Source organism: Ammodytes marinus, assembly GCF_949987685.1.
Source record: "Ammodytes marinus genome assembly, chromosome: 6".
In the NCBI taxonomy this organism is placed as follows: Eukaryota; Metazoa; Chordata; class Actinopteri; order Uranoscopiformes; family Ammodytidae; genus Ammodytes; species Ammodytes marinus.
Window position 1 is genome coordinate 11,003,470 of NC_137235.1, and position 13,237 is coordinate 11,016,706.

Sequence of the window (13,237 nt, forward strand, 5' to 3'; positions counted from 1 at the left end):
TAGGTTAAACTGGGTTACATTAAGACTTTAATAGATGACTTAAAGAGCTCTAAAAAAACCTGTTAGCCCAACAATATTTGCAGCCCACAATGCAACACTCTCTGTTGGAGCCAGTGAACCCAACAGTCTCCATTAAAAGAAACGCCCATGTTGGGAATACAGAATTAACAAGTCCTCAAATAATTATACGACCCCCACCTTTTTAAAAATGTATTTCCCAAAAAATTGTCTGACTTTTATTCCCCTCCATTCATTTTGATGATTATTTTTCTGTCTCTCTATCTCCTCATCATCATCGGTATATTGTGTCCCAACACAGCAAACGGCAATCCTCAAGCAAAACAGTTGTGAATCAACAAGAACTTCCACTATACTCTATCCTTTTTATCCAGGCCTAAGCAAGAGCAGAAGGTGTTTCAGTAAGTGTGTAAAAGGGAGCAGAAAGCTCAAAGAGGTAAAGATATATTAGTGGCGTCATGTGGTAAAAAAAACTAAATCTTCCAGCGTCTAGCGATAGAGGAAGAGTAAAAAAAACAGAATGATGAAATTAGAAGTTTGGAAATAAGGACTTCGTCAAACTCTTAGTGCTGGTTTTGTTGGAGATCCAATTGGTGGTGTGTGTGTGTGTGTGTGTGTGTGTGGGGTGGGCTGCAGTACAATGGGGGCGCTGGCAGGATTTGCCACGGTAGCGTTCCGGATGGGCAGGCCGTCTCCTCTCATGGGGGTGGGGGTGGGAGGGGGGGCTGACAGGGAGCCTGGCAGGTAGAGACACACATGCCCTGTGACTGGAGGTGGGGGGAGCACGGGTCAGTGAGAGAGGACAGGAGGCAGCCCAGGGCCGAGGTGGAGGCCTGTCTGATGAGCTGAGAAGAGAGAGAGAGAAAGAGAGAGAGAGAGAGGAAGGGGAGAGAGAGAGAGAAGAAGGGGAGAGAGGGAGACATGAGGCAAGTAAATGAGGCCTGTCTGATTAGCTGAAAAGAGAGAGAAGAAGGAGAGAGAGAGAGAAAGAGAGAGAGAGAGAGAGAGAAGGGGAGAGAGGGAGACATGAGGCCAGTAAATGAGGACGGCTGAGGAGAAGAGAAGAGCTCCAGATGATTAAGAGTTGAATTAACCAAGTGTGAGTGCGGATGACTGGGGAGTTAGTAGTGTAAAAAGTAAGAAGATAAAAGCAGAAGGATGGGGCTCAGGGTGCCCCCGATGTACACATGTCTGTGCAGTGTGTCTTCTGGACATGTATTGCAGAGGTCAGTGTATTTGTGGTGGAAGTTAAATGACTTGAACTTTTGCTGCTGCTTTGGCAGGAAAAATCAGGGTGGTTTGCGTGTGCAACTGGGCACCCCTCTCTTTATGGGAAAAATGGCTTTTGGTGTGAAGGCCATGTAAGCCATGGATAACGGATCCTTTCATTTAGATGAGCAGTTCTCAAATTGTGGTCCATGTTGGATGTAGGGGCTAAAAAAATGCAGTCAGGAAATAAAAAAATAAAAAAGTCTACAAGGTGATGTCCTTGTTTGCAAATTCAGTCAGTAAAAGTAATTTACTAAAAGACACAGCATTGTATTTACTAAAGGTTTGCTAAATGTTTGACTGGTTTCTTGCCCGCTGAGTTAAGAGCCTGAGGAAAAACAATTAGTTGATTAATAAATTATTTGATGGACATCTTCTCAAATCTCAAATGTGAATAGTTGATTGAATGTCTGTGGGTTTGGGACTGTTGGTTGGAGAACAATAAACAATTTGAGGATGCCACTTGGTGGATTTTTCACCATTTTCTGTCTTTTTTTAAAACTGTTTTTAAATAAACCAAACGATTGTTCCAATAATCAAATGAACTATAAGTTGCAGCTTTAGTAAAGTCTGTAAATATTCAGGTTGTATATATAACACTACTTATTGTATTTTGAGGTTACCGAGAGCCTGTTGTGTTATTGTTATAACTTACTAAAATAGTCATGAGTTTTGTGTGCGTAGTGGGGTGAAAGTGGAGTGCGGAAAAGTTCAAGTAAGGGAGGCTGACAGTTTTCTGTAGGATTCGCTGTAATTTGGAGAGAAGAACATTGGTCCGGTCAGCTCGGTGCCTGCAGGGTCAGAGGTTCACTTACTGGATGTGTGTGTGTGTGTGTGTGTGTGTGTGTGTGTGTGTGTGTGTGTGTGTGCACCATTCGCTGGCATACTGGCGCTGATAAAATTGTAGTTTTGTCTCCTGACCTCATGAGCGAAGAGTCTTCCCTTCCTATAAAAACAAAGCTAACACGTGATTCACTTGATACAGTACATATCATGTGTCATTCGGTCATGAATTGCCAAACAGCCATTAGCAGATTGTGCTCTCAGCATTAACCTTTTTGCCATTTGAATGTACCAAACAAACAGTTGACAAAAATAACATACTCAATGGACTCAAAGAAAACTCGGCTGGTGTTTTCCTTCCCCCAGTTTTTCTTCTCTCACAAAGGTGCACTTATTAGTGGAGGCCAGATTGCAGTGATCAGTGACACAGACAATCATGTGGCTCTCTCTGAGACCTTTGGGTGCCCTCGTCTGTGTGTCTCTACGACTCTCTCCTTGTCTCTGCTCTTATCACAAGTAAAGGGCTGTTCCTGTCGGTGTCATGTGATGTCTTGTGGCCCTGTAGTGGTAGCAGAACAGTGACAGTTCTATACAAGTGCCATCTGATCGACTCGCCATTCCTTGTCACATGCACACTCACACTGCTTGTGTGTGTGTGTGTGAGAGAGAGAGAGAGAGCATCCCGGTATGACCAGAAATCGGGTCATGGACAGTACCAGCCCTCAGCCATGTGCTCCTGCTTATGTGTCTGGTACACTGTACAAAGGGTTTCACTCTCTCTCTTATGGACATGCCACTTCCCACCAGTTCTAACATGATTATTATTGTTGTTTTGTTAAAATAAATCTCTGAGCTTAGAATGAGGTGAAACACTTGTATTATGAAAGCAGCTGACGGGACAAACTTTTCTTTCACATATAGAACCTGAAGTGATGCTCTCTGCATCCTCCTCGGCACGGAGACACCCATCAACCTTTTTGTATTGCATGGCCTTAACCATTTGTTTTTGCGGCAGATAACCACCATCAGTGCACAAATTACGCTGTTCTACTTTACTCTCGCTCTCTCTGCCCTCTGCTTCTGTCCCTCCATTTGCCCTTGTTTCAGTGTATAAAAGGCCAATTTGAGTTTTGCTCAGTAGTGATTTCATTCCATAACGAAATTATCCAACCTCCTTTCAGCACCTCCCCCCAACACTGTCCCTATAACAACAAAGACAAGCATCGTAATAATGACTTTTTGATGAACTATGCGTGTGTTACATACTCACTGTTGTTTACTTACTGAGGGGTTTGCTCACTTTGCATAGAAAATAAAAGGCGAGGTACTTTTCCTCTCAAGACTTAAGAGCGCAGAGAGGTGAACCGACTCTCTTGAAACTATTCTAACAACCCTCTGCTGTCGCACTCATTTTCTGGGCTATTTGACCCATTATATGTCAATGTTTGGGAAACAAACAGGCAGTGCTGCTGCTGAGAGGTTTGATGGGTCTAATCATGTGGGCTTAGTGATGGAGGGCGCCGTCTGAAGGAAACTAATGGCGCTTTTCCACCGCATGGTATCAGCTCAACTCGACTCGACTCAACTCGCATTTTTGGCGTTTCCACCGCAATTTCATGGTACCTGGTACCTGGTAGCGGCTGCTTTTTTGGTATCGCCTCGCTCTAGGTTCCAAGCGAGCTGAGCCGATGCTAAAAGGTGACGTCGGCAGACGGCCGGCCACTGATTGGCCAGAGACTATTGTCTGGCCAATCAGTGGCCGGCCGTCTGCCGACGCTTCTGATTGGCCAGAGACTACCGGCTTCATTCTGTTGTTTATTCTCCCCAACTCTCCGGGACTTTTGAGTGTATTTACGCCGCGTGCAGCCTACTCTGGCTCTCTTTCATTTGATTTGCATCACAGATCCGAATTTTTTTTCCATATATTCACTAAGCTCACCCAGTGTTGGTTGTTGGGGAAGTTACTTTTAACATACGAGAGGAGACATGTAGGGCAGCTAGCAGCTAGGCTAAATAGAATATAGCCAGCTGGGACAGACATGATAGCGAGCGATTACATTACAAGCCTCGGACTGAACTGATTACCTCAATAAAATATTCAGGCTGAGACACGGCTTGAATTTGAAAACACGTATCCTGAAACAAGCACTAAACAGTCAACTTTATCATGTCCGTGTTTACGTGCATAGGGATGTACGTGACGCATCCCTGACTGTGTGGCAGAGTCACACATCGGGACAACAACCATCCCTTTTAATGGCCCGTAGCGATATTCTTCTACTTCTTTTAGCAAACAGATACAAAGGGGTTATTTCTTAAAAATGTTTCATCCATGTTTTTGGCGGTTGGTTCAGTTAATAGTGCAACAACTGCTCGTAATTTCTGCTTTGCTACTTTGCTCCGGAGTAGGCTTTCAGCCCCTTACGACAACCCCGCCCACGTCCAGGAGGTACTATTTGCTGTGGAAAACGACCCGTGCTGCTACCAAACCAAGTTGAACTGAGTCGAGTTGAGTCGAGTTGAGTCGAGTCGAGCTACATGTGCGGTGGAAATGCGCCATAAATGTCTCAATTTTATTTTGCTTATAGTATACTTATTTTTGTCTGACATGCTCTATAGGCATAAAAACCTTTCTTTAAACTATTATTATTACAGATTTTAACTACCGTACTTTCCGTACTATATGCCGCACTGGACAATAAGCCGCAGGTGTTATAATGTTTAATTACCATATGTAAGAGTTCGTGCACAGAGGGGATTGTCGGGAAAGAGATGGCTGCTTGAGGAAGCTCCCACATTTCAACAAACAAGTTGCATATTTGCATAACGTACGTAAGTGTTACCATTTTGTGCAATAGTAGCTATTAGGGATGGGCACGAGTGTTTTCGCTACTCGTGTGATGCTTGCATTCCTCGAGGATCAATAGATTCCTTGTTTAAAAAAAATCTATTTTTAGGACGCAACGCATCTGTCTACAGAACAACGGTTGACCGCAATAAAGCGTTCAATGCTTATGTCAAACAGTCACAGTTGCCATATGATATTAAGGATTTATTTTCCACAAGTTTAAAACACATTTTCCTAACTGAAAGTAATTAAATAAGCGGGCCACAATTTAAACCGATCGAGTAGGTCTGCGGTGGAGAGAGAAAAGAGAGAGAGAAAAAAAGAATGGGCTGTAGTTGGCTAACATTCAAAATAGACATTTAAAATAAGAAGGGCAGCAAATACAATACAATTATTGTCCTACAATTTAAACACCTTGATAGGCTAAATAACTCACCAAAGCAGTAGAAGTAGGCTACGGCGTAATGCTCACTCCTGTCCGTGACTAATTACCGCAACTAATTCCTCGTTAACGGAACGTTACACCGTCGGCTTTTGAATCTAAAGGCTTCTTAAATGTCGTTTGCTCGAATGTGCCCGAAGTCAGCCTGGCTTCTTTACGTGATTTTCCAAGTTTTCCAGCACCGCATTCAGCTCCGCGGTGCTGTGGAGACCACACACTGGCTGCGCTGCACGGAGGTGGCAGTTATTTGCGGTTTCTGTTTGAAACAACGCTTAGTTTATTTAACTTTGATCAAAATATTTAATTTTGTTAAACTTTATATCCGTTTTGTGCCGTTTTGTACACGTATATAACATTTTAAAATAGGGGCGGCCCGCCGGTGTTGCACCGAAAGCTGTGACCTGTCAGAATGTGTGACCCTAGAGGGCGCTGTTCTTATTAACCCAGTCTCATAGTGAAATATAAACTATGTAAAAACGTTGGTCCATTGCGCAAATCGTATAAGTTTCTCAAAATTGGCACTGAAATGGTCAGATTGTTTTAGGTGTTTTTTTAAAGGTGAATAACCAACCTAGTTACCCATCACAGTGAAATGTGTAGGCTATACCTTTTCCACTGTGCAATCGTTTTAAATTGGAAGCAAACAACTTAACAATCTCTCAATTGCAGGGCTGTTTTTGTGAAACTATGTTTTCAGCTGTGGACCAACATAATTATTAAAACATTTCACTGTGAGACTGGGTTGTTATATGCCTACAGTCTATTGAAATCAGTTAAGAAATAAGAACAGCGCCCTCTAGGGTCACACATTCTGACAGGTCACAGCTTTCGGTGCAACACCGGCCGGCCTAAAGGCTACAAACACTAAAAAAAACAAAAATCGATTTTCCTCATCCACCAATCGAGATCATTTGAAACGAGGAGTACTCGAGTACTCGATTACTAACGCCCATCCCCAGTAGCTACAGAATATATACTGTGCTGTGTAATAACAGGGTCGAAAACCGGGAAAAAGTCGCGGCTTGTAGGCCGAAAAGTACGGTAGTTGTTTTCATATTCATACTTTACTTTAAACATATTTAATAAACCCACACCAACAACAGAACTATATGAAATATATTGTAGAATGCATACATGGTATTATGTATGGAATTATTAAACTGTTCTTATGCTCAGTACAGTGCCAAAGTCATACATTATACAGAACTAATAGTATTGTACAATTAAATATCCTGCTGCGTTTCGGTTGAATTTGACCAAGGGACACGCACACGCACACACACACACACACACACACACACACACACACACACACACACACACACACACACACACACACAAGCACACAAGCACACACACACACACACACAAGCACACCTATGTATAGCCGAGCGTCATCTGGCCAAACCTATACCCTGAAGTGAACATAATCATGGCCCTGCTGTCCCAAGGTTAAAGGCTAACTAATGGGGGTTCCGGCTCTGATATAGTGCCAAACTATAGGGGTTACATTAGTCCTATGCATTTCAATAGAAACAACACTATTCCCTATTAAAAGCCACCCACAGGCTATAATATAGGCCTACCAGTGATGGCCTAAATGAGTCACATAATGATAGTCTAGCTGCAGAGAAGGAGCGTCACACAAAGAAATACTTCCTGATTGGATACCTATTAAGTGCGAGGGTCAGAAGAATGTAAGTATAGCAGGGTTTCAAGCTTTGAATGGATTTTTTAAGGGATTACATACTTTACTTTACGTTGCATTAATACAGTGTGCAGCGACGACAGTGCCTAAGGGGGTTAAGCATGTCGAAGTACATTCTACATTCTATTGCAGTCTGATCCTTCAAAAAGTCTTTCAAAATGTAAATTTAAAATAAAAACAAAAACAGATGACATGATATAACTAAAAGCAATAGAACACTTAGTGAACTGATATATCAGATAAAATATATGCAAGGGCTCAAAGTGTGTTTTTTTTAAGTACAGGGCTGATCACACGAGAGCTAGATCACACTGCATGTTTGCTCTGAATTACGCTGCACAATTTGTCCAGACTTTATGAGACATTGAATGCATATAGCAGCTTGTCTGTGTTCCATACAGTAGTAGCATATGTAATCTAGTCCTACAGTTTTGACTCAACAATTAGCTTTCCTCTGTAACTCTTGTAACTTGACGACCCCTTTCCGACCGAGGGCTTGGGTTAGTTAGTAGGACTTGTACCCCATGCTGAGTGTGGGGGAATAGTGCTGCTGTGGCACAGCTTTAACCTCACACACACACTTTGTATTGATCGGTACAAGCTTCAGTGACTGTTGCCACGGTGAGGGCTGCACTCTGTCACACAGGCCCCCACCCCCCTGTCACTGGTCATTGGCAGCTAAGGAGGAAGACAACCCACACACACACACACACACACACATACACACACACACACACACACACACACACACACACACACACACACACACACACACACACACACACACACACACACACACACACACACACACACACACAGACATGAACACGCTGCCACCAGCCCTGCCCTCTCCGTCCGCCTCACCCGACCACCCTCACTCCCCTCCCCCCTTCATCCCCCCTTTTTTTTCTTTCCCTCTTTCTCTACCTCACTTTTCCTCTAATGAGTTGCAACACTGATAACGAGCCTGATGATCTTCCATTGATTCGGCTATCACTTGCTTGTCTGGTAATTGATCCGTAGCTGAGCCTCTAGTTAATTATATGGGCTTCGACATGGACCCCTGCCCCGGGGGGAATTCTCAAGTCCTGCACAATAATAGTTTTAATAAAGGAGCCCGAGGATCTCTTGCATTCCCTTTTTTTTCTCCCCCCTTCTTTTTTGATCATTCTATTTCCTTCTTCCTCTCTCCGATTCCCCTCCTTAATATCTCCATCTCTGTATTTTTTCACCTCCATCTGTGTCTCTTCCCTCGTTTCCTCTGTCATCGCGGCCATTACCATCAGCAGAGATAGCAAAAGGAGGGGGGGGGGGAATAAAGGTAGGGATGTGGAGGGAGAGTGAGCAATATTGGCAGAGTCCACTCCTCCCTCCCACAAATAACAGCCATTAACCAGCCAGGTCAGAAGCTGAGCCACCAGCTTGACTTGAAACACTGAGTGCCACTCGACAAAACCCACAGACTTGCACATTTACAGAAGAGAGAGAGAGTGCATGGAGAGAGAGAGAGAGAGAGCAAAAAGGAACCTTGGTTGCTAAATTGTCACTTAATATAATTAGCCTGAGCGAGCCTCATGCATTACCTTTTCAATAAGTTGTTAAGAGCCGAGCGTGCAGTACATGGACAGGAGGTGACACATTACGCCTTTTTACGACAAGGCTGCCGGTGGCTCCTGACAAGGCGCAGGCCGCGGTGCGAAAGATAAATGAAGAAGAAAGAAGAGAAAAAAGGGGGAGGGTGGCGTGTAGTTGTAGAAAAGAGTACAGGAAAAGAGACGTGGAGGAATAACATCACAGGAGACAAAAGCAAAGGATTAGGACGCAGGCACGGAAGGAAGGATGTAGAAAGAGGAGTGAAGAAGATGTAAAATTGAGCTCAAGACAAAAGACACAATTGCACAGTTCCAAAGTGGCAAGAAGACACACACTGTACACCTCTCTCTCTCTCTCTCTCTCTCTCTCTCTCTCTCTCTCTCTCTCTCTCTCTCTCTTCCAGCAGAAATCCCTTGTACATAGCAGTAACGACCGGTGATAATCTCAGCAAAGGTTAACAGTACACGGCCATTAGCACACTGTACAAAAGGCTTTTAACAGACGACCAAGCACCTGTCTGCAGCAATTTACCACAAAATGTTAAAATTACTTTATACTATATCAGGAGTCATTTAATGCAGAAGTTATCTCTCTCTCTCACTCTCTCTCTCTCTGTCTCTTTCTCTTTTGTTCATGGGCGGGTAGAAAGATCACAGTGACATCTCCCTCTCGCTGCGGACCGAGGCACCTGGTCTGTCATTTCTTTAATGATGGTGGGGTGAAAAGATGGGATAGAGAAGAGGAGGAGGTAGAGAAGGAGGGGGGATGTCTTCATTGTTTGATATGTGTCCTATGCTGTGTCAAAGGAAGCACATAGATCTCCTTTTTCTTTTCCTTTTTTTTCTGTTATCCTCCTGTGTGTCTTTTTCTCCGTGTCTGCCTCCCTTTACGCCTCCATTCCTCATGCTATTCCCTTACCTTTGCTGCTGTGGGGACCAATTTGGCTAAAATGGAACCTCTTCCTCATTTTTTTCTTAATTAAAATCTGAGAGCCTCCGCGGAGGGGGGTTCTTATGTGTGTGTGTGTGTGTGTGTGTGGCTGTGTGTGTGTGTGTAGGTGTGTGTGTGTGTGTGTGTGTGTGTGTGTGTGTGTGTGCATGGCTGTGTGTGTTCATATGCATGCTGGTGGCAGATTGCCTGCGTTCCGTTAGTCTTTCATTAGAGCGGGTGAAAATCAAACAAAGGCACCAGATTTCTTTTTGAGATATAACAAATCTATTGATATCTTTTTGTTTGTTTTGCTTGTTTGTTTTGTTTGTCTTTGTATTGGTGCCCTACAAATTAGAAATGAAGGCATGTTCAGCTGCGATCTAAGGACCTTTATGTTGAATGCAATCCTGCATTGTAAAAGAAAATACATTTAACAAAGAAACTAATACTTGATAACACTCTGCAATAGTTTTTTCAATTTAAAAAAACAAGATCTTTTTTGCTAAGCACCGTGTGTGTGTGTGTGTGTGTGTGTGTGTGTGTGTGTGTGTGTGTGTGTGTGTGTGTGTGTGTGTGTGTGTGTGTGTGTGTGTGTGTGTGTGTGTGTGTGTGTGTGTGTGTGTGTGTGTGTGTGTGTGTGTGTGTGTGTGTGTGTGTGTGTGTGTGTGTGTGTGTGTGGTGGGATGGTTTCTCCTGGGACTAAGTTTCCCTGAGACGTGCCGGCCACTCGCAGAGAAAATGGTAATAAGGCAGGGGGACCAAAGCTCCCCACCTCCTTCTCCTGTTCTGCGATGGCGCTTGCCCCCACCTTTCCCCCCCTCTGGCAGGGGAGGGGTGTGTGTGTTTGTGTGTGTGTGTGTGAGGAAGTGTGTAGCGCGATGTCATTGAGCATCTCAGAGTGGAGCGGCACAGTTGACTCAGTTGAGCCTGCACCGGCCTGACACACACACTCACACACTCTAGCTCGCTCTCTTACATACACACACGCACACAGACACTCAGAGAGCCACAGTCTCTCTCTCACTCACTCGCTCTCACACACACACACACACACACACACACACTCTGGCGCTCAGTTCAGTTCCTCAGCGGCTGCTGCGGAGTACAGAGGAGTCAGAGAGAAAGAGAGAGAGAGGGAGAGAGGAAAAGAAAGAGGACAGGCGGCGCGGACGTCGAGAGAGGGACAATATCACACAGAGAGGGAGAGAGATAGAGCGAGGTAGAGAGAGAGAGAGAAAGAGAGAGGAGCGGTAGGCAGGGAGAACTGGATAGCTGGTGGCTCACTCCCACACCTCATCTTCACTTTGCTGGGACAGGCACAGAATAGATGGTAAGAGACATTTGTGCATTTTATTTGCTCAACTGTTTTCTTTTCTTTGGAGCTTTTCATGGATTTATTTTTATTTTTATTTAGCAAAATAAGAAATCACTGTAAGAAAATCATTCTTTTTTTGCTTGATGTTGATATTCGCTTTTCTGTGGAACTGTTTATTTACGTTTCACAATGTGTTGTTTTGTTTTGCTGTTTTTGGTGAACGGTGTAGAACACTTTTTCATTTTTACAAATTATTTAAGACGTATTTATATTTTTGCTGTACTAAGATTTATGATTTAAACATATTAAACAGAATGACATAGATGTGCTTTTGATGGCATGTGTGCAGTTTTGAATGTGCACCTCCCAGGCTGTTCACCTTTTTCTTTACTTCTTTATATTGAATTTCTTTCTTTTTATATTACATAGCGTTTTGTCCGTATGTGAATGTATGCATGCATGCTGGTGAACATGTGTGTCATTGTGTGTTTGCATGTAAGTGTGTTTGTATTGAGTCCATGTAATCTAGTCCTACAGTTTTGACTCAACAATTAGTCAAAATTGTTGAGTGAATGAGGTATGTCAGTCCAAATTGACTGACAGACCTCATTCAACCCTCCTCATTTATACCCATAAGCCCCCCTTTTTTTCTTTTACTCCATTCTTGTCCTCCATTCATCTCCTCTGCCCCCTCCTCACCTCCATCCATCTCCTCATCCTTCTTCACCTCCAGTGGATCTGCTCGTCTTGCCCTGTCCAAGACCAGGCCCCCCTGAAGAAATTCATTGCAATCCCTCCTTTCTCTCTCTTCTTGAGAATTGACTACACAGACACACACACACACTCCGCCAGCCACCGGGGCTGCCAAAAAAAAAAAAAAACTCACACGCATCTACTCCCTCAACTCCACTCTCACTGTTATCCTCCTCTAGAAGCAGCGCCGGCCGACGCAAGACCTAAGAAAGAAAGAAAGAAAAAAAATAAAGCAACAAGACCCCCAGAAAAACCCACCTTCACTGACTTTTTTTTCCTCTCTTCTCTTCTCTCCTCCTTCACACTCCCACATACCTCCCTCCCTCCCTCTCCCTCCCTCTCTCTCTCTCTCTCTCTCTCTCTCTCTCTCTCTCTCTCTTCTCTGTGTCTCTAAGTCCAAGGAGGCAGAGTCGGATGTGAGAGGCAGTGAGTGCGACACCACAGTCCCACAAGAGCCCAACAGCACAGACCCAGAGTCGCCCAGGCCACCTCCAACTCCAACTCCAACTCCACCTCCACCTCCAGACAAGTCTAACGGAGCCACCACCACCACTGGCCTGGTTTGCCCGAGCATCCCCCCCACCGGTAGCCACAGTACCAGTATCAGCAGCAGCAGCAGCAGTAGTACCAGGGGTCTGGGTGGCATTGGCATCGTTAGCGGCGCTGAGGGAGCAGCAGGCGAAAGCTCCATGCAGTTCAGCACCAGACCGCCTAGTGCTGAACAGCCGGGCTTCATGGGGACATGGCAGCAGCAGAGCACTGACAGCAACCTCCTCTACAGAATGTCCCAGCAGGTACGTCCCCTCTCCATCTCCATCTCTAGCTCTGTCTCTGTCTCCTTTCCTTGGGACATTTTTTTTTCTAAGGACCAAACTTTAATATTTTTTCTTCTACAATTATGTGTTCTATACTGTGTTATTGTGATTATTCTGATGTTTTGGTGTGTGTGTGTGTGTGTGTGTGGGGGGGGGGGGGGGGGGTTGTATTTGTGTCACTATAGGTGAGTGTGTGTGTGTGTGTGTGTGTGTGTGTGTGTGTGTAATTCAGGTTGTAGAAGGGGTTGGTTGTGAGCAGGGTTATGTTTTTTACTTAAATTAAGAATATTTGCTTGCAAATGCATTTCTTCTTCTATTTTCAGTTTTTACACCAATTATGGAAAACATCAGTTTTGATGCTGTTTGTTGTTTTTCACACAGCATTTCTGACAGTGTTTTTATTCATGCAGCCTCTCTATCTGTGCGTGTGTTGGTGTGTGTACCTTTTCATTTGGCCAATTCATTCCTTTTCTTCTCTTAAAAAAAGAGTTAAATATCAGCAATATATCGTGTAGGCCTACTTGTAAAAACCACACATTTAAATGCAAAATGTGCACAACATCAGATAATTCAGTTATTTCATCTTCTGATGGATTAGCCCTTGTCCGGATTCGTTACATACATGCTTAAGTCTCCGTAATTGGTCTATGAGCGGTGTGGAGTTTAAAAGCAAGCAATAGCAGTGTTTTGGTAACCTCAGTGCCGATAAAGACTCGGGAAGGGGCACCCCTCTGGGACCGGCTAATTGACTTCATGTGGCCGA

The 13,237-nt window shown here is 44.1% G+C and overlaps 1 protein-coding gene across 1 annotated transcript in view; it reads left to right on the top strand.

Annotated features, from left to right (window-relative positions):
• The window catches only part of bnc2 (basonuclin zinc finger protein 2), a 176,016-nt gene that overhangs the window by 60,731 nt on the left and 102,048 nt on the right, over positions 1-13,237 (top strand). Inside the window, exon 2 of the mRNA XM_080029620.1 lies at positions 12,055-12,453. Coding sequence (XP_079885746.1) covers positions 12,055-12,453 — 399 coding nt within the window. The remainder of the gene's footprint in view (positions 1-12,054; positions 12,454-13,237) is intronic.